The 21,358-nt window shown below is 44.2% G+C and overlaps 1 protein-coding gene across 1 annotated transcript in view; it reads left to right on the top strand.

The window, feature by feature from the left end:
• Positions 1-21,358, top strand: part of LRP1B (LDL receptor related protein 1B) — a 1,872,788-nt gene that overhangs the window by 727,918 nt on the left and 1,123,512 nt on the right. Inside the window, exon 7 of the mRNA XM_066577770.1 lies at positions 19,605-19,767. Within this exon, the coding sequence (XP_066433867.1) occupies positions 19,605-19,767 (163 nt within the window). The remainder of the gene's footprint in view (positions 1-19,604; positions 19,768-21,358) is intronic.

The raw sequence follows: 21,358 nt of genomic DNA, 5'->3' as shown, positions 1-21,358 counted from the left end.
GGAATCGGCAATGGACCGCACAGAGCCCACGGTGCACCATGGGAGAAGACCCGCGGTGCATCGTGGGTGAAGATCCCGGCGGCCATCTTAGTAAGGTAAGTAAGAAGTCGCCGCAGCGCGGGGATTCGGGTAAGTACTAAACGTTTTTTGTTTTTTTTAACACATGCATCGGGTTTGTCTCGCGCCGAACGGGGGGCCTATTGAATAAAAAAAAAACCCGTTTCGGCACGGGACAACCCCTTTAAAGCAATCTTCCGGTTTTGAGACAAAATTCAGTCCCAGGTTAGAAGACATGACCCGCAACCTGCAGACCAAAGAGATAGAAGGGAAGGAAAGCTGCAGTGTGTATCGCACCCGACCCCTCTGGTCCCACGAAGGGATCTTGTCGAGAAATCGGAGGGTCTCTTTAAATGAGTTGTATGAAACTATAACAAGGCTGTTATTGTTCACAGAAGCAGCGCCACTCTTGCCCTGGGTCATGTCCGGAACTGCAGCTTATGATGGAGCAGTAATGAAGACAAGCTGCAATACCCCACACAGCCTGAGGACAGAGTGGTGCTATTTCAGATCAGACTTTTTGTGTACGAATCTAACAAAAAGCTGAAAGAAAAATGTTAATAATTAAAAAAAATATTCTGGGACTTTTTGTATAGATGACTTATTCTCAGGAGTAAACCCAGCTATTACACTTCTGGCCCTGACCATCGATGACAGTGCCCGCCCCAGTGCACTGACGAAAGTCCAATGATTAGCTGGTCTGCGACAATTCCCAGTGGCAGCCCTCCCCCAACTATTGATGACCTGTCCTGAGGATGGGTCATCAGTAGTGAAAGTCCCAGAATATCCTTTTAATTAAGAAAACATACATAAACTGTCCCGATCGTGTGGCATCTTTATGACTAAATGAACTCCTTTTTGGTAGCCATTGAAAGACATCATAGCTATGAGGTTATTATTAGAGATGAGCGAGCATACTCGTCCGAGTATTAAGGTGTTCGAGATGCTCGTTACTCGTAACGAGTACCACGCGGTGTTCGGGTTACTTTTATTTTCTTCCCTGAGAAATTTGCGCGCTTTTCTGGCCAATAGAAAGACAGGGAAGGCATTACAACTTCCCCCTGCGACGTTCAAGCCCTATACCACCCCCCTGCTGTGAGTGGCTGGGGAGATCAGGTGTCACCCGAGTATTGTAATCTGCCCCTCCCGCGGCTCGCCACAGATGCATTCTGACATAGTTCAGGGAAAGTGGTATCTTGGTGGAGCTGCTATAGGGAGAGTGTTAGGAGTATTTTAGGTTTCAAGAACCCCAACGGTCCTTCTTAAGGCCATAGAAATCGCAGATCGCACCTATGTGCGATCTGCGATTTCTGTTCTCTTCTCTATATGCGCTCAAGAAAGTGATGGGAACGACACAGAAACGGATAGGGCAGGCGAGGGGCAACATGTTGGGCTGCATCTCAAGTTCCCAGGTCCCACAATAGCTGCAAGAGTGCCCCCCCCCCCCCCCACTGTCAGCATAAAGATCGTTCTTCTCTGCCACACCTGTAACAGCTGTGGCAGAGAAGAACGATGTTTGCCCATTGAATTCAATGGAGCGGCAATACAGCAGGTTCCACTGAAAGCAATGGGCTGCCGGCGTGCGTGGGATGAATTGTCGGGAAGGGCTTTTTATTCTTTGCTCCACTGTATTGCCGGCGTATAAGGTGACAGTTGGGGGGTCGTCTTATACGCCCCGTCGCCTTATACGCCGGTATATATTTTTATTGTAACACATTTCTGGATGAATTGCAGGGAAGGGCTTATATATTTAAGCCCTTCCCGACAATTCATCCTGCGATCGCCGGCAGCCCATTGCTTTCAGTGGAACCTGCTGTATTGCGGGCTCCATTGAATTCAATGGGCAAACATCGTTCTTCTCTGCCACAGCTGTTACAGGTGTGGCAGAGAAGAACGATCTTTATGCTGACAGTGGGGGGGGGGGGCACTCTTGCCGCTATTGTGGCTTAATAGTGGAACCTGGGCACTTGAGATGCAGCCCAACATGTTGCCCCTCGCCTGCCCTATCCGTTTCTGTGTCGTTCCCATCACTTTCTTGAATTGCCCAGATTTTCACAAATGAAAACCTTAGCGAGCATCGGCGATATACAAAAATGCTCCGGTCGCCCATTGACTTCAATGGGGTTCGTTACTCGAAACGAACCCTCGAGCATTGCGAAAATTTCGTCCCGAGTAACGAGCACCCGAGCATTTTGGTGCTCGCTCATCTCTAGTTATTATGTTTCTCTTACTGAGAACAGTAACATTTTGTTACATTGATGATTTCGGTACCAAAACTTTTTTTTTTGTTAATTGCTGCAGAAATGGTTGTCTTGACAAGATGATGCTTTTAAATTTGCCATTTATTTCTTAGTTCTGTTGCTTTTTAATCACGTTTTCTTCAAATTTGAGAAAAAAATTGTTTAGTGTAAACATGGCCAACGATTGAATGATGAATAATTCATTCGCTTATTGCTCATTTTATGCAAACTTTAGGGCGCCCACCCACTGGCGTTTTTTTTTTTCCCTGCGAAATTTGCAGCATTTTTTTTCTCCTGGGGTCTATGGGACTTGTAATGTTAAAATCGCGATCGCGCAAAATCGCAATTTACCGTGAATCGCGGTAAATTGCGATTTTGCGCGATCGCGATTTTAACATTACAAGTCCCATAGACCCCAGGAGAAAAAAAATGCTGCGAATTTCGCAGGAAAAAAAAAACGCCAGTGGGTGGGCGCCCTTATAATGATAGTTAGCTTGTTCAGTTTAAAAACCAGTTGTTCAGTCATTCTCACTCACAGCGAACCGAATGATTGAACCATCCTGTTAAAAATAAGGAATTTAACTTTGAGTTTAAGGCCCAAGTAAATAATTTTGCGCTATAAGTAAAGGTACACTAAGTCGCTGGGGACAGCTCTGAAGGTAGCTTATCTCCCAGGGATTAGAGCTCCAGGAGGATAATTTGCATATTCCTGGTGCATCGTGGGAAGAGTCACTGTTATATTAAATTTAACATATTCCATCCATTTTTGTTTCCCTGTCAAACAAATGTTGGCCGAGCATATAATACAACTTAGATGACTTCCAGTCCTCCCAAAATTAACTAGTTCAGAATCCTTAGTCTAGTATATATGGCCACTTTAGCTTGCAGGCTTATGTAAAACCATAGATGACATATCATCATATCACTCTGTGTGGAACCAAATGCAAAAATGTGGCGCAACGTCCTACAAAAGTCTCTGCAGACGTTAATAGGATTCTGTAAGTGGCCATGATTGAAAATAGTGGTGTACATCTATGGGATATGGAGCCATGACCGGTGGTTCCTGGTATTTAATACTATATGGATGTTTTTATTTATTTTTTCCTAGCGATATATCAGGAAATTAGAAACAAAAAATCAGAAAACCCTCTTTTACATTATAGGTGATATTCATCTCATCCATGGCCAGCCATTAGGGCCTTTTACACGGCACAATCATTGGGCAGTCCTTAGACTGAGGGGTGAAATAATGATCAGCAATAAGTCGTCAGGCTCTCGCTAATCAGATCTTTCATGCAGACCCAAAAATCATCATTGGTCTTATCTACAAAAAATTGCCTGTTTACTGTGGATGTAGGCGAGTGTCTGAGCAATCTCTGCCCTACTTTGCCTCCATTCACTGAGAGATCATTGCTACTGTGTAAAAGCACAAGAGTGATTATTGCTGGGACTGAGGTTTAGGCGCCTGACTGTTGTGCCATGTAAAAGGGCCATTAGCATCATGTGACCTGTGTGGTCGTACAGGGCGTTGTCCACCAGCTTGGAGATGGGTCACCAGGTGAACATATAGTACATTGGGGACAATCATCTTCTTTAGGTCCACCTGGCCAGATGATCATCTTCTTCCATGTGGCAGCATCTTCTGGAGCTATATAAACCCTCCTCTTCCTGGCTCTGTCTCCTCCCTTCCACTATTCCAGAGCATGCTGTCAGCCCAGCGGCACTTCAGCAACACTGTCACTTACTTACGTACCACTACTGTATTTATGTTATGAGCGTGGTTCTGGTGCTGTATTTATGCAGTCAGCTTGGTTCTGATGCTGTATTTATGGCATGAGCCTGGTTCTGTATCTATGTACTAGGCTTGGTTCTGGTGCTGTATGTATGCAGTCAGCTTGGTTCTCAGCTGTATTTCTTATGGCCTTGGTTCTGATGCTGTATTTATAGCATGAGCCTGGTTCTGTATCTATGTACTAGGCTTGGTTCTGGTGCTGTATTTGTATTATGAAGTTGATTCTGGTTCTTTAATTATATACTGAGCTTGGTTCTGATACAGTATTTGATCCCTGAGCTGTTTTGGTTTGGGTATGCTACTATTTTGCTGCATTCTGACAAGCCGAATCCAGGCAGAGTATCTATTGGTGTAATACTTATTGGGTTTTTTTCTAATGAAGGGGGCACAAAAACACATATTCTGCACAGGGTGCCATCTAATCAGCAGCCGACACTGACCCTGAGTAAAATAGTGGTGCACAGTTGTGGCATCCATCGCCTCTTTCTTCAGCTCATTGGCAGTTTTCTGGTACCCATAATTACATGGATGGTATTTTCCAATCTGACCTTTAATTAATGCAGTATAGAATATACATCCAGTCTTATCATTGTACTTGTGAGTTATCATGACCAGTGGATGATCACCGAACATATGTTTGTCCCGGCCGCCTCTCTTTATGTGAAATGACAGTTTCCTAATCGCCTCTATCTAATTAGTAGCCTTAAAACGGTGTCATCTGACATCATAAATGTCCAACCTAGATCAGATTCAGACGTATAAGCTGGAGACATTTGTTCTATTACCTTTGAGGAATTGTAAGATGTCTTGCTGGTAATTAGTCGTACTGTAGATTCTGCAGAGTGTAATGAATATTCCTGTTGCTGATGTCTTCGGCTGGACTGGAGAACTAATGATGTGCCGGACTGGTCATGCAGCTGGGTAATTCTACCAAGATCTGGCCTATGGAGAGCACGGAATCCATCCAGGGGCAACATCTGAGTAAAATGTGTGTTATTGCTCCTCTAGTGTCACATTGCATACACATACGATGCATTTGGGGAGTCCTCAGACCCTTTCATGGTTTTTACATGTTCTTATGTTGTGGTCTTCTGCAAATTCGACTGGACTGTCTCTCACATTCTAAGGCCCAATGCCCACAGACGGATTTTCAATGCGGAATTCGCGGCCACATGCCCTCTGGGAATTCCGCAGCAATGTCAATCCGTAGACATGCTATATTAAAAGATTCCTCCCTGCTCACGAGAGGAAACCAACTGCGATTTTCCGCCCACGGGGAAGAATCTCAGCATGCTCTATTTGGTGCTGAGAATTCCGCGGACGGCTTCCATTGCAGTCAATGGAAGCCCACCGTCCCACGGCACTTCCGCAGTGAGCACTGCAGAAGTACAGCAGAAATCCGCGTCATAGCCCAGTGCCGGTACGTCATGCCCCGCACTGCGCATCGGATCTGGTCAGGTGTGTATGTCTCTCTGGGGGTCTCTGTCGGGGCATCGGGTCTGATTCCGCTGTGAGATTTCACCGTTGGAATCAGACCCAGCCGTAGGCATAAGGCGTAAGAGTCATTTAGGTGCTTTTTGGTAAACTCCAGGCATCTTTCCTATGTCTTTTACTGCGGAGAGGCTTTTTTTCTGGTTACTCTGCCATGAAGCCCAGATTGGTGAAGGGCTGCACTGATGGTTGACCTTTTGGAAGTTTCTTCCATCAGCAGGATGCCAGGATCTTTGGAGCTCATCTAGAGTAAACATTGGGTTCTTGGGCACCTCTTTTACCAAGTCCCCTGTCCTCTGTTGATTTAGTTTGGTGGGTCAGCAGCTCTGGGAAGAGTCCTAATTGTTCCAAATGTCTTCCACTCCAGAATTCTAGAGGCCACTTGGTTCTTGGGAACTTTCAGGGCAGCAGAAATGTTTCTGCGCCTTCTCCAGATCTGAGCCTCCACACAATCCTGTCTCTGAGCTCTATAGGCAGTTCTGTCCTCCTCATGGCTTGGCTTTGCCTCTGATATGCATTGTGAGTGGCGAGACCTTATATAGACCATGGGGGGTGTCTTATGTACAATCAATTGTATTTCCCAGAGGTGACTCCAATCAAGATGTAGAGACATCTCAAAGATGATCAAGAGAAATGGGAGCCGCAGAGCTAAATCTCAAGTGTCATGCCAAAGGGTGTGAATACTTATATCAATGCAAAATGGTAGTTTTTTTTTCTTTGCGGGGGGGGGGGGGGGGGGGGGGGAAATTTACAGTTTTCTATCATTCTGTTTTCACTTTGTCATTATTGGATATTGTTTGCAGAATTATTAGGAAAAAAAATTGAACTTTTTTTTTTACATTTGCACAAGGCCACAACCTACTGTAACAAAAAGTGAAAGAGTGGGAAGACTTTCCAGATACGTTGTAGATGAACAGTACAGTATTTGGTATTGCTGTTCATACTGCATTATGTGGGCCATAGATAGGTTAACGTTCCCAGGGGCTAAAAAGTTCTAACTTTAATTGGTCACATGTTTTGCTTCTTCTTCCTCCATTCACAGGAGTTGAAGGAGTTTTGCAGGACTTTCATCCTTGGGATAAACCAACAATATCAATTTGGTGAGATCCACCTTTAACCTTTTGAAGGGACTGTGGCCCTCAGGTGATTGTTGTCTCTTCATTGTATACCAGGCACAGCACCACACATTGTATTGTGATTGGGCCTGGTATTGCAGCTCATTCACATTCACTTGAATAGGAGTGAGCTGCGAAAAGGCCATGCGACTTGTCAACATGACATCACAGGGTGCAAAAAAGGGCTCTGCACTGATCAACCGGGGTGCCAAGAGTCGCACCACGACCGATCAGACATTGATGACCTATTCTGGAATAGGTTGTCATAGTTAGGTCCCAGAAAACCCCTTTTAGGTTCCTGTACACATTAGATCATGGTTGGCTGACTATATAACATATTTTGGGGTGTGCTGACTATCCTCCAGCAGCAGATGATGTCCAATCCTTTGTCCTAGAGGAGTTTGGCAACGACATATTTTCATCTCCCCATTAAAAACACGTGATGTTACGCTGGGCTCACACAAGCATATCTGGCGGCGTGCAAGTTGCAAGATATACCCTCACGACATGCAGCCAGGACACAATGACATTACATACTGGCTGCGTGTCCATAGTTATGTACTATCTTGGTGTATATGCACACATAATAGATAGAACATGCTGCAAATTTTACTGTGCGCGCATTTTACGCAACATGGCCACTTATGTCAGATTGGTCCAGTGTTTTTGGTGTGCAAAATGCTATACCTACACGCTCATGTGGGCACGGCCCTTAAGGGCTTATCCACCTCTTAAAGAGATTCTCCTAAACTAATGGAGAGGTCATCAATATCAGATTGGTGTGGGTCTACCACTCAGGGTCCCCATGATCAGTTGTATATAGGTGATGGCAGTGGTCAGGTGAGTGCCGCAGACATTTCAGTGCATACCAGGCAATGTACGTTGTATAGTGTCTGTGTCTGTATAAGAACTCAAACCCATCCACTGGGATTCGATGAATTGCTCTTAGGCCTTGTAATCGATGAATGTGATGGGCGCAGTTGTTCAGGTGAGCATTGTGGTCTCTTCAAAAAGCCAATTGATGGAGGTCCCGAGCACCAGATCCCCAATGTTCAGATATTAAAGGGGTTGTCCCGCGCCGAAACAGTTTTTTTTTTTTTTTTCAAACCCCCCCCCCCCCCCCCGTTCGGCGCGAGACAACCCCGATGCAGGGGTTAAAAAAGAACACCGGAGAGTGCTTACCTGAATCCCCGCGCTCCGGTGACTTCTTACTTACCTGCTGAAGATGGCCGCCGGGATCTTCACCCTCGGTGGACCGCAGGGCTTCTGTGCGGTCCATTGCCGATTCCAGCCTCCTGATTGGCTGGAATCGGCACGTGACGGGGCGGAGCTACAAGGAGCCGGCATCCAGCACGAGCGGCCCCATTGAGGAAAGAAGAAGACCGGGACTGCGCAAGCGCGTCTAATTTGGCCATTAGACGCCGAAAATTAGACGGCCTCCATGGAAACGAGGACGCTAGCAATGGAGCAGGTAAGTGAATAACTTCTTATAACTTCTGTATGGCTCATGATTAATGCACAATGTACATTACAAAGTGCATTAATATGGCCATACAGAAGTGTATAGACCCACTTGCTGCCGCGGGACAACCCCTTTAATGAACTATCCTGAGGATAAGTCATTAGTATCTTAGTCCCGAAAAAGCCCTTTAACTATCTTCAGGATAGTTCACCAATAGTTGATAAGTAAATGTCCACCACTTGGGACCCCTGAGGATCAGCTCAGGGCCGCTGACCGTGTAAACAGTGCAAGAAGCAGACAGCTCCGCACACATTGCTGTGGTTGGTAATACAGGTACAGCTGCCACTAAATTCACTGGGTGGAATAGGTCATCAGTAGTTTAAAGGGTATTCCAGGCATTGAACCCCTTACAATCTTAAGCATAGGTCATCAATAGCTAATTGGTGGGGATGTGCTGCACGGGACCCCTGGCAATCAGCTGATCTCAGCTGCCACAGTAGTGGGGCTGGATGACTGCATTGGGATCAGAGCTAGAAGTACAAAAGAAGGTTGATTTCAATACCAACTATACCTTCTAATACACTTCCAGCTCCAACACCAACGGTGATGGAGCTGTCATTATCCGAACTGCCGCAGCCAGTGCAGGGGCTGAGGTCAACTGATCGTCGGGGGTCCTGTGCGGCAGACCTCCGCCAATCAACTATTGTTGACCTATCCTGCGGACAGGTTATCAATAATGTATAAGGTTAAATGCCTAGAATACTTCCTTAGAGGTGAACAACCACCTTCAGCTACCCTTAGTGTGCAGCGATCTTCTAGACAGATGGAAGTTACATTGGGCTGAAAACTATTTGAGTCCTGCGCCTCTCCATATTAAACCATGGCCCCCGGATTGTAGTATTTTCTGATGTGAACAGGTCATGATTTTTTTTATTCTACTTTCCTGGTGTAAATACTTCATCAATGGAAATTAACTTTAAAATAATATAAAAAAACATCCGGATTTCTTGTATTTTTAGGAATGGCTTTTTGTGCAGCAACAGGTGTCTTCCACCCCGGAGCCCAATGCTAGGTTTCCAAATGATTGACATTTAGTGCCTTCACGCAGCTTTAATCTTTTTATTCTATAGTAAATCTCTTGGACCGGGTGATATTTCGGCCTACCAATGAGCTCCAGAACTATATTACCCACTGACTCATTATGTGTAGCAGTAATTCCCAATCTGGCATGAAATATATTTACATCCACATGCCAATAAATCTCCTACCTGCCAACAGTCAGAGCGTCCTGGCTCTTGGCATCCAAAACTGACTCGACCTAATAAAAAATTATTGTGTTTTGGGATGCGGCCTGACATGTTCTCATTTTCTAAGCATGGCTTCTGGCAGGTACAAAACCCGGCCTTGGCTACTGTTACCACTTCACTTTTAAGCAAGACAGACAATTAATGACATTCATTTTTAGGTACTTGGGGGTCACAGGGGCCACGTCAAAGCCAAACATTCACTCTATTATTTGCCCATTGAGCCATTAATACTGGGGTGTTCCAAAAATAAATGACCAAAATAATAAAATATCAACCTTATCATTAGCACGGACCAAAGTTATGATTGACCCATGTGAGATTTGCTTATTTCGGCTCCGCATACACTCATTGTAAAAAAAAAATCCATCACATAGAAGGAGTTGTCGGAATGGAACTTTCTCTGTGTGTTTATTTTTTTGATAAAAGTAAGTGATTACAAAAAGGATCGTGTTTTATGTAGAACTAAGCCCTTGTAGGGAGGCTCTAGTACCCTGTTGTACCGCTTCTAGCTTGGATACAAGATGTGATACAGATGGGCATGGAGGCTCTAGTACCCTGTTGTACTGCCTCTAGCTTGGATACAAGATGTGATATGGGGGGTATGGAGGCTCTAGTACCCTGTTGTACCACCTATAGCTTGGATACAAGATGTGATACTCGTGGCATAGAGGCTCTAGTACCCTGTTGTACCACCTCTAGCTTGGCTTACAAGATGTGATACTCGTGGCATAGAGGCTCTAGTACCCTGTTTTACCACCTCTGGCTTGGATACAAGATGTGATAATGGCAGCATGAGGCTCTAGCACCCTGTTGTACCGCCTCTAGCTTGGACACAAGATGTGATATGGGGCATGGAGGCTCTAGTACCCTGTTGTACCGCCTCTAGCTTGGATACAAGATGTGATACAGGTGGGCATGGAGGCTCTAGTACCCGATTGGGCCAACTATAGCTTGGATACAAGATATGATACAGGCGGACATGAAGGCATGCAGGTTCCGTATGGTATCCTGCATCTACATTTGCTATAACTGAGCCTCTAGGTAATGCAAACTCATAGGCCATAAAAGATAGTGTCCCAGATGGTGCCATACATGTACTATTGGTGATAAATCTGGCATCTGGGCGCGCTTCAGAAGTATGGCAATATTATGAAGGCTTCCTGTCACCCCCCGGTGTGTGCGGCCGAGCATTATCCTGATGCCTCTTGGAAGCTGCCATGAGAGGAACACATGTGGCTGCAGGATGTCTTAAATATATCGCTGAGCTGTCATTGTCTCTTATACCACTACTAGGGGGCACCGACTGTTGTATTCAATGGCCTCCCCAGACCATCACGCCAGCAGGGGGCAGTGTGCCGCCCCCCAGTAAAGGTAGGATTGAGGCGCTCACCCCGAGGTCTCCAGACATGAACAGTCACTGTCATCAATGCCCAAACTAAACCTGGCTTTGTCCCTGAAGACCACCCGGTTCCCCTCCATAACGCCCAGTTTCATCATTCATGACACTACTGTAAAAGAAGGTGACAGGTGACGGTAGATGGGGGTCAAAGGTTGTACACATAAGGAGAGCTGTGAGATCAAATGTCCTTTAACCATGCGCCTGGAAATGGTTCTGACACAGGGGCCTTTAATGATCGTGCCCCCTATCTCCAGATGGTGGACAATGCAACAGTTGGAGCTGCTATTGGTGGTCTGTTTAGAGTGGGCTGAGCTCAGTCGCCTTGTGTGCCCTCATGCATCCATTGATCCTATCAGTCTGGTCAGAACAGCCGGTGGGGGACAATTTGTCAGAACAAGCATCCAGCTTCTCACACCCCAATAATGCGCCCCTCTCAGACTCTGGTAACGGGGTGAAATCTCTTCTCTGCATCGTAGAGGCGTCTAGTGGCCAACAAGCTCAAAACAAGCAGAAGAAGAGGTCACTACACACAAGGAGCCTCCGAGAGCCTCTTATAGGCCAAGGGTGGGAGCACTTTTCAAGCGGGAATTTTTTTTAACAAAGAGTGTACTTAAAGGATGAAAAAAATCACTAAGCTGAAGAAATTGGCTGCTGGTGCCTAACATTTTGGGTTGTATCATAATAACACTAATGATAAGTTTTGATTACCTTTAACCCCTTCAGGACTAGTGTGGCTCATTGTGACCGTCCAGGCAATAAAATGGAGCCAAGTTTTGCTATATTGGATTGGATCACCCAGATCCAATTTTTAGCAAAAATCACTAAGATATTGGCTCTCTGCTTTGAGCAGAAAGGACAGCTGTGTTGGCTTAGCACTGCTGGCTTGTAGTGCTGGAGTTCTAGATTTGCATCTAACCTTGCTGGGGATTTGAACCTGGGACTCCAGCTTTGGAAGGCAGCAGTTCTAGTCACTTCAGTGGCTGACAGTCATCCCATATAAAATGTGCTTTACTTTAGTAGCTCATATTACTGGTCATCCTTGTGGGGGTTGCTTGTGTCTCTTTGGGGATAAATAAATTATTATACAGGGATATCATTTCATCAATCCCTAACTACTATTTTATCTGCCTTCCTCATCATTCTTGAATAATAAGAGACTCTTCAAATAAACCTAATGAATAGTGTGGAGCAAATTTTTGAAAAGCACCATTTAGCTGGTTTCCCAAACTTTTGCAAAAAGTTTGGTTTGGTCCAAATTAGTTTGAACCAAACTGCAGTTTCACCAAAACCCATAAAGCTGGCGTATAATGCTGTCTAAAAGCCATAAAAGTCCTGCATAACACTCTGAGAAAGTTGTGCAGAGTTTTTATGGCTCTAAGGGCGCCCACCCACTGGCGATTTTTTTTTCTTTGCGTTTTGCGTTTTTTCTCAAGAGCAATTAGAATTGAATGTACTCCTGTCCACTGGCGTTTTTTTTTGCGTTGCGTTGCGTTTTTTAACATAGGAACTGTCAGTTGCATATGTGTCCTTATTTTTCTCCTAATGCACCCATGAAAGTCAATGGAAATGAATGGAAAAGCCGCGAAAACGCCGCGAAAAACGCCACGAAAACGCTGCGTTCTTCACGCACGAAAATCGCAAACGCCAGTGGGTGGGCGCCCTAAGACAGAGGTTTACTACAGTGTTCAGATTACAACTTTGCTCAACACTACCAATGAATCACCAACGATACATATGTTGTCCCCCATACTAACTACTGAAGCTCTGTTGAATATGTTGGCGTTGAACAACCAAACATTATTAGGCTTGCCATGCTGATAATCATACACTAGTATGCAGTTCCATTCCAAAGTTTAGGAAAGGGCCAAGGCTATGTGCATGCGGTGCTGGAGCCCTTCGTCAGAAGTCTCTGATGTATGCCATTATCTAAGCATACATAGCATATATCAACTGTTAATAACAATTGTAAGAAAGAATAAAACATATCTGTAGTGGTCCATTGTGTAAGGAAAGTGCATTAAAAACTGTGTGAACCTATACCGGCCTCACAGAGCAACAGAAGGCACTTTCTTGGTCTCTGTCAGGTGAGTAGAGCCCTACAGATAGATTTCACATACAGTGTTCCATCAGGAGCTTTTTCCAGCATCTACACCAATCATGAAGCTCACCTGTACCGCGCACAGAGCCTTAGTTCATCTGAAAGCTCCACACGTTTCTCAGTGGTCCTCAATCATCTATGTATCTCCCTTTTCCTGCTGCCAATATGATACAATACTCCATAACACTGAGAACAACAACCTTTCTATCAGTATGGCCCAAGATTACCATTCAGCTACATAAGATTTCCAAATTTCTGTTCCAACAATACCAGGAGACAAGTGTCTCCAAATTGCCAGATGGCACCAAGCTTTTTGTTATGTTTCCTCTTAAAGGAGTTGTGCCACGATTGAGAGTTATCTCCTAAGTACAATCAGAGGGGATCACTTTCAGATTGTTGAGGGTCTCCAGCACATTCTGAACTATTTGTCCTCAACTATTTCTGGAGGTCTTCTTGAAATGAAGGAGCAGCAGTATGCGTGTGCGACCACCGCTGCCCTCGCTTTGGAACACACTGTAGCCTCCTTCTCAGGATCTATGTAAGTGCTAGCGATAAGACCCCCATCAATCTGAAATGTATCCATTATCCTGTGAATAGGGGATGACATTCAATCATGGCACAGCCCCTTTAATGCTTATGGGAGTTTTTCTATTGTATATGAAACTATCCCTCATGAGGGCCACAGCAAGTTTTCAGCCCCTGAACTGCTATGTTATCTCCCCTGCCTAGATTTATGTGGCCACTGAATACTTTATACAGAGATGTTTAGTTGTCATCCTGTGTGGAATGTTTCTGGCATCCTTGTAATAATAAAAATATATAATATTGTAACGTAGTAGCATATGTCCATCTAGTTCAATCTATTACTCTCCCAATGTTGATCCAGAGGAAGGCAAAAAACCTCAATAAGGTAGGAGCCAATTTTCCTCATTTAAGGAAAAAAAAAATTCCTCCCTAAGGGTGAAGTCAAACGAACGTATATCGGCTCGGTTTTCACGCCGAGCCGATATACGTTGTCCTCATGTGCAGGGGGGGGGGGAGGCTGGAAGAGCCCAGGAGCAGGAACTGAGCTCCCGCCCCCTCTCTTCCTCCTCCCCCGCCCCTCTGTACTATTTGCAATGAGAGGAGGCGAGACGGGGGCGGGGTCAAGTGCCGTGAATTAGCACCGCCCCCGTCCCGCCTCTCCCCATTGTAAATAGTGCAGAGGGGTGGAGAGGAGGCAGAGATGGGTCGGGAGCTCAGTTCCTGCTCCTGGGCTCTTCCAGCCTCCCCCCCTGCACATGAGGACAAAGTATATCGGCTCGGCGTGAAAACCGAGCCGATATACGTTCGTGTGAATGCACCCTGACTCCAAGTTTGGCAATCGGAATAATCGGTGGATCAAAAACCCTTCTGAAGTAATCAGTAACTATATGTTGCACTATAACGCAGTATGCCTTTATAATGCTTGTGCAGAACGCAGCAAGATAGCAGCATACCTACACCAGAACAGTAAATAAGTACTGTGCCAGAACCAAGCTTTGTACATAAATACGGTACAGAGGACAAATGGGAAACGTTTAAAAGTATCCTAATCACCTCATGTGAGCAGTTCATTCCCTTTAAAAATAAAAGAAACTCAACTAAAAGGAAACCAATGTGGCTCGACAAGACGGTAAGGGAGGCAATAAATGAAAAAAAGAAAGCGTTCAAACTACTAAAGCAAGAAGGCAGCGAAGAAGCAGAAAGACGGATCGCCAAAAAGAGCAAAAACAACCCGAAGCTATTTTTCAACTACGGTATATTAACAGCAAAAAGATTTGCAGGGAGAGCACTGGCCCTTTAAAAAATAATGCAGGAGAGATCATTGAAGATGACGGAGGGAAGGCAAATCTATTAAACAGTTTCTTCTCCAGTGTATTCACAAACGAAAAGGAAATGCCACACAAGATGCAGGGGAATAAAATGAATCCCTCACAAAATATCTCATACCTAACGCAGGAGGAGTTGCGGAAGTGACTAAAGAAGACTAAAATTGATAAATCGCCGGGCCCAGATGGATTACACCCAAGGATACTGAGGCAACTAAGTGACGAGATAGCTAGGCCGCTATATCTTATATTTCTAGACACTATCAAGACCGGTGTAGTACCATTGGATTGGCGCATTGCCAACATGGTCCCAATTTACAAAAAAGGGAGCAAAAGTGAGCCTGGTAACTACAAGCCAGTAAGTCTAACTTCAGTAACGGGAAAAATTTTCTAGGGGATTCTGCGAGACGCCATCAATGAGCACCTCAAGGAGAACAAGGGAATAACTCCTCACCAGCATGGATTCATGAAGGGTCGCTCATGTCAGACAAATCTGATCAGTTTCTACGATGAAGTAAGCTCTAGGCTGGACCTGGGAGAATCTATTGATCTCGTATATCTGGACTTCTCTAAAGCCTTTGACACCGTGCCACATAATAGGCTAATATACAAAATGAGGCAGCTTGGACTGGGCGAAAACGTGTGTAAATGGGTAAAAAATTGGCTCAATGATAGAAAGCAGAGGGTGGTAATAAATGGTTCATACTCTGATTGGACCACAGTCACTAGCGGGGTGCCACAGAGTTCGGTATTAGGCACCATCCTGTTTAATATATCTATCAACGACCTGATAGAGGGGCTGCACAGCAAAATATCAATATTTGCAGATGACACAAAATGATACAATATAATTAATGCAACGGAGGACAATGTGCGGCTACAAACGGACCTGGATAAGCCGGGGGCTTGGGCAGAAAAATGGCAAATGAAGTTCAATGTTGAAAAATGTAAGACTATGCACATGGGCAGGAGAAACGGATGCCACCAATATTCAATTTATGGAGTACCGCTAGGAAAACGTGATATGGAAAAGGATCTGGGGGTACTAGTGGATAATAGACTAAACTGGAGTAACCAATGTCAGTCAGCTGCTGCAAAGGCAAATAAAGTCTTGGGGTGCATTAAAAGAGGTATAGGGGCGAAGGACGAGAACATTATCCTCCCACTATATAAGGCACTTGTCAGGCCCCACATGGAATACTGCGTACAGTTCTGGTCACCGGTGCTCAGGAAAGATGCTACAGTGCTGGAGGGGGTTCAAAGAAGGGCAACTAAACTAATACATGGAATGAAGGGACTGGAATACCCAGAGAAGCACCAAAACTGGGATTATTTACCCTGGAAAACAGACGGCTAAGGGGTGACCAAATAACTCTGTATAAATCCATGAGGGGACGATACAAGGATCTCTCCCATGATCTGTTTATACCCAGGACTGCGACGGTAACAAGAGGACATCCGTTACGATTAGAGGAAAGTAGGTTTCATCACCAACATAGAAGGGGGTTCTTTACTGTAAGAGCAGTGAGACTGTGGAACTCTCTGCCTGAGGAAGTGGTGATGGCTAAATCCATAGAGGAGTTTAAAAGGGGACTTGATGTCTTTCTGGAGAGGAAGGATATTACAGGTTATAAATCTTAGGTTAATTGTTAATCCTGGTATATAGGCAGGTAGGAACTATTAGGGGTTGATCCAGGGAACAGTCTGATTGCCATTAGGGAGTCGGGAAGGAATTTTTTCCCCAAAAGGGCTATCTGGCTTCTGCTCTTGGGGTTTTTTGCCTTCCTCTGGATCAACACAGGAGGTTAGACAGGCTGGACTAGATGGACATTGTCTTCATTCAGCCTAACAAACTATGTTAGAACTATGGTCATAACATGAATAAAGTACTAGAACCAAACTCATAACATGAATACAGCACCAGAACCAAGCTCATAATAATAATCTTTATTTGTATAGCATCAACTTATTCTGCGCTTTCAAAGCACATGGGGAACACAAACTAGACAGTAAATGTGGTATACACTTATTTGGAGAGAGACGGGGTGGGGTGGTTCAGAAGGTACAGTGGCAGGAGAGGAGGCAGGGGGGAGCACAAATAACATTCGGTATTTATTAACTAGAAAACAAAATTGGGAGGTGATAAGGAAGTACAGGGGCAAAAGATGTATATGATAGGCAAGGTGGAACATGTGGGGAGCCATAGGGAGGGGCAAGGGGCATGTTGTAGGGGTGTGAATCAGGAAATTTAATATGCCTCCCCGAAGAGGTGCATTTTTAAGGCACGTCTGAAGTTCTGTGCTTTGGGATTGCCCGGATGTTTTGGGGTAGTGCGTTCCAGAGGATCGGTGCTGCTCTAGAGAAGTCCTGTAACATAAATACAGCATCATAAGCAAGTCCACTACATAAATACAGCACTAGAGCCAAGCTCAGAACAGAAATACAGCATTAGAACCAAGCCTGTCATATAAATACAGCACCAGAACCAAACTCATAACATAAATAGAGTAGCACAACTAAGTGATTGTGTTGCAGGGGCACCGGTGGGCTGCCAGTTTCATCTCAGAGCATCTGAGGAAAAGAAATAGAGCTAGAAGGAAGATGATTCATGTGTCTGCACAAAACATTGTTGCATGGAGAAAGAAAATCATCTGTCCAGATGGACCTAAAGGGGAGGACGTCGATCACCATCAGCCTACCAGCCTGACATGCGCCTATAAGCTTAGGGCTGGTGCCATGCGCGATCACACAGGTTGGACATCACTAAGGCCGGTGAAGACGGCAGGAAGAGTGCTCTTACCATGCTGAGTTATCAGAGACTCTTCAAACATGCCTAATGAATCTCAGGATAGAATATGTTGCATACATTACCAACATCCTCAAAACAGAAGGAAAATCAAAGCTTTGTCACCACTGTTAGCAAAAGTAATTTTACACTGAGACTCAAGGTAGAGGCGGCCGCACCGTAGGAGGCTGTATAATGATAAAGAGGTATAAATGCTATATAGTTATTACCCCGGGGAGGAACAATTAAGATTGGTAAAGCATAGCTGGACAGAATGGTCATGTCACATTATGCTCACCGGAGTCTCATTTGACTGCGCGCTCTTGATGTGCGTTCATTAATAATAGTGGATTATGCTTCTCGTTTTAGATCAGCACTGAGAGACCTTCCTTTATTCTCTCGCTCAAAAAAAAAAGAAAACGGCAAAAAATAAAAAAATAAAGATTCCGTTTTTGATTTATAATGGGAGCAGATTTATGAGACACGTTTAGTAGACGCTGTTAAGAAAAGATTGTAATCGCTGTGTATTGCTATAAATCTCCTTTTATTGTTCGGTTCAGATGGCAGGCTTGAGGGACGCTATTATAATTTTATAATCATTTGGCAACAAGCTACAAATTCACTTACACAGGAATTAGGAGCGTAATGGTTGTCTTTGTTTGTGTTTGTGTTGTGCAGGAATCCTGGCAGGGAAAAACACAATTTACATGTGTAAAACATTCTCAATACAAACTTAAACTCTGCACAAAACCCCGTTACAGCTGCAACGCCGCGGACTGCGAGGGACGGGATTGTGTTTGGAGGTCGTCTGTTCTTTATCAGGCATCGATGCCAATCGGCGCAGTATAGTCATGGCAGTTCATCCAAACAGACACAATGTTGCAGCAAATGCCTCCAAACCGATAGGAAACTTTTAGACGTCTGATTGTGGTGAAGGAAGGCTTGGCAGCACCCAGTCACCACGGCTTGCTAGACATGATAATTGGCCGGTTGGTGCTGTTACTGTTAATGATCTATGAGATGCGCCTTTTGTTGTTCCTAATACCATATGGTCAGAAAGCTGTCAGATCTGCCTTAAAGTCTATGGATTTTTATTTGTTTTAAAGATAAATAGATATGAGATAGATAGATAGATAGATAGATAGATAGATAGATAGATAGATAGATAGATAGGAAATAGAAAGATATGAGATGGATAGATAGATAGATAGATAGATAGATAGATAGATAGATAGATAGATAGATAGATAGATATGAGATAGATAGATAGATAGATAGATAGATAGATATGAGAGAGAGAGAGAGAGATAGATAGATAGATAGATAGATAGATAGATAGATAGATAGATAGATAGGAGATAGATAGATAGATAGGAGATAGATAGATATGAGATGGAGATAGATAGATATGAGATAGATAGATAGATATGAGATAGATAGATAGATACCGTAGATAGATAGATAGGAGATAGATAGATAGATAGATAGATAGATAGATAGATAGATACCGTAGATAGATAGATATGAGATAGATGGATGGATGGATAAATAGATAGTAGATAGATAGATAGTAGATAGAGAGATAGATAGATAGATAGATAGATATGAGATAGATAGATGATAGATAGATAGATAGATAGATAGATAGATAGATAGATAGATAGATAGATAAAGGATAGATATGAGATAGATAGATAGATAGATAGATAGATAGATAGATAGATACCGTAGTGGAGGCTGAATCATTTGCAGCACTGTTTAGTCTTGTTATGCTGAGTGGTAAGCCCTATGGAAACAGAATGGTGTTGGGCTTCAGCCTTGTCTTACTCTGATCCTGCCCTTCTCCCTCTGGTATTTTCCTGTCTAAGGATAGATTTTCACAGGCTGCATAGATGGTGGCCATTTTTTTGAGCCATGCACAAACTTTTGGAAGTATTGGTTAAAAGAAAGCAACAACTACCTATATTATAAGGTCTGTTTTATTAATATTATCATTTCTTCTTTATAGATGTTCAGCAAATGGCTGTTGACTGGCTAACTGGCAACTTTTACTTTGTGGACCACGGCAGCGACAAAGTTTTTACATGTAATCGCAATGGAACGGTGTGTATCACCTTGATCGACCTTGATCTTCACAACTCCAAAGCTATCGCACTGGATCCAATTGCCGGGTAAGATTCCTTAAATGTTGTTTCTTTTTAATCAAAGTATTCATGTAAAGAAAACCAGAAAGAAAGTTGTAAACATGATGTATAAATTGGAAAAAGTAAAGGACAATATAACGGCTACAAAGTATGCGCAGGGACCGGCGTGAGCGGGCAGCGCCAGTCATATCCAATGTGTTGCTGAAAGTAGAGAGAGCCTCTGCCACAAGGACTGTGGGGGTGAAGCCATACCTAGAGTGCTGAGTATGACAGGCCCAAAAAATATTAAGAGACTGTGGGTGACTAAAGTGGCCTGCAGCATAACTTAGTCACTGCACATATTTGGGCCTGCACTTGTGCTGGAGTCTGAGACTTGTTTCTGCAGAAGCTGGCAAACTGAAACAATGTTGCGAAAGACGAAAGTCGACAGTGCTAGTGTCTTTGCATCTGTATTGCAGCGTCCTGAAACTATGTGGCGAGTACAAGTGAATATATCACTGATTCTGTTGCCAAGTTAAGTTTATGGTTGTCTACTGGATTCTGCGCTTAGTCTCTTAATGTGCGTGAGCGTCCCCCAGATATTTAGTAACAGCAACCTGTGTAATGCTCTGATCATCCCTGACACCTGTAGTCATATTCGGACACCAGAAATATGACAAATGCAAGGGTGTAAAAAGGAATGAGCTGTAATACACAGCTCAAGAACTCCCCTGAGAAACTTTATTAAAGGGGTTATCTCGCGGCAGCAAGTGGGGGTATACACTTCTGTATGGCCATATTAATGCACTTTGTAATATACATCGTGCATTAATTATGAGCCATACAGAAGTTATTCACTTACCTGCTCCGTTGCTGGCGTCCCCGTCGCCATGGATCCGTCTAAATTCGCTGTCTTCTGGCGTTTTTAGACACGCTTGCGCAGTCCGGTCTTCTGCCTGGTGAATGGGGCCGCTCGTGCCGGAGAGCTGGTCCCGCGTCGTCATCGTAGCTCCGCCCCGTCACGTGTGCTGATTCCAGCCAATCAGGAGGCTGGAATCGGCAATGGACCGCACCGAGCCCACGGTGCACCATGGGAGAAGACCCGCGGTGCATCATGGGTGAAGATCCCGGCGGCCATCTTGGAGAAGGAAGGAAGAAGTCGTCACAGAGCGGGGATTCGGGTAAGTAATATATATATATATTTTTTAACCCATCCCTTGGGTTTGTCTCGCACCGAACGGGGGGCCTATTGAAAAAAAAAAAAAACGTTTCGGCGCGAGACAACCCCTTTAAGGACTGGGAGCACCAAAGTTTTGATCTAAGATCAGGTAGAAAAATGTTGCACCTACACAGTTTAGCTTGTGATCGTGATTCAAGTGAAGGTTGAATTGGATCTCCCAATTTTGGCAGCTCATTAAGTTGAACTTAGTTTAGCTACTGAAATCCAAGAAATCAATAGGAAACAAAGAAAAATTGCATTGCACTCACATGAAAATTGCAATGCAATTCTTTTTTGCTACCATAGGAAATGGTGTGTGATTCTGACATGGAATTGCCCAATAATAAGACATATAGAGATTTGTAAGTCTTGGGCTAACAGTCTGAGAGAAATATTGTTGATGTGTAATAAGCACACTGA

Source organism: Eleutherodactylus coqui, chromosome 8 (assembly GCF_035609145.1).
Source record: "Eleutherodactylus coqui strain aEleCoq1 chromosome 8, aEleCoq1.hap1, whole genome shotgun sequence".
Classification (NCBI taxonomy): domain Eukaryota; kingdom Metazoa; phylum Chordata; class Amphibia; order Anura; family Eleutherodactylidae; genus Eleutherodactylus; species Eleutherodactylus coqui.
The sequence above is the reverse complement of the archived record's forward strand: the minus strand, read 5'-3'. Positions and strand labels throughout refer to the sequence as shown.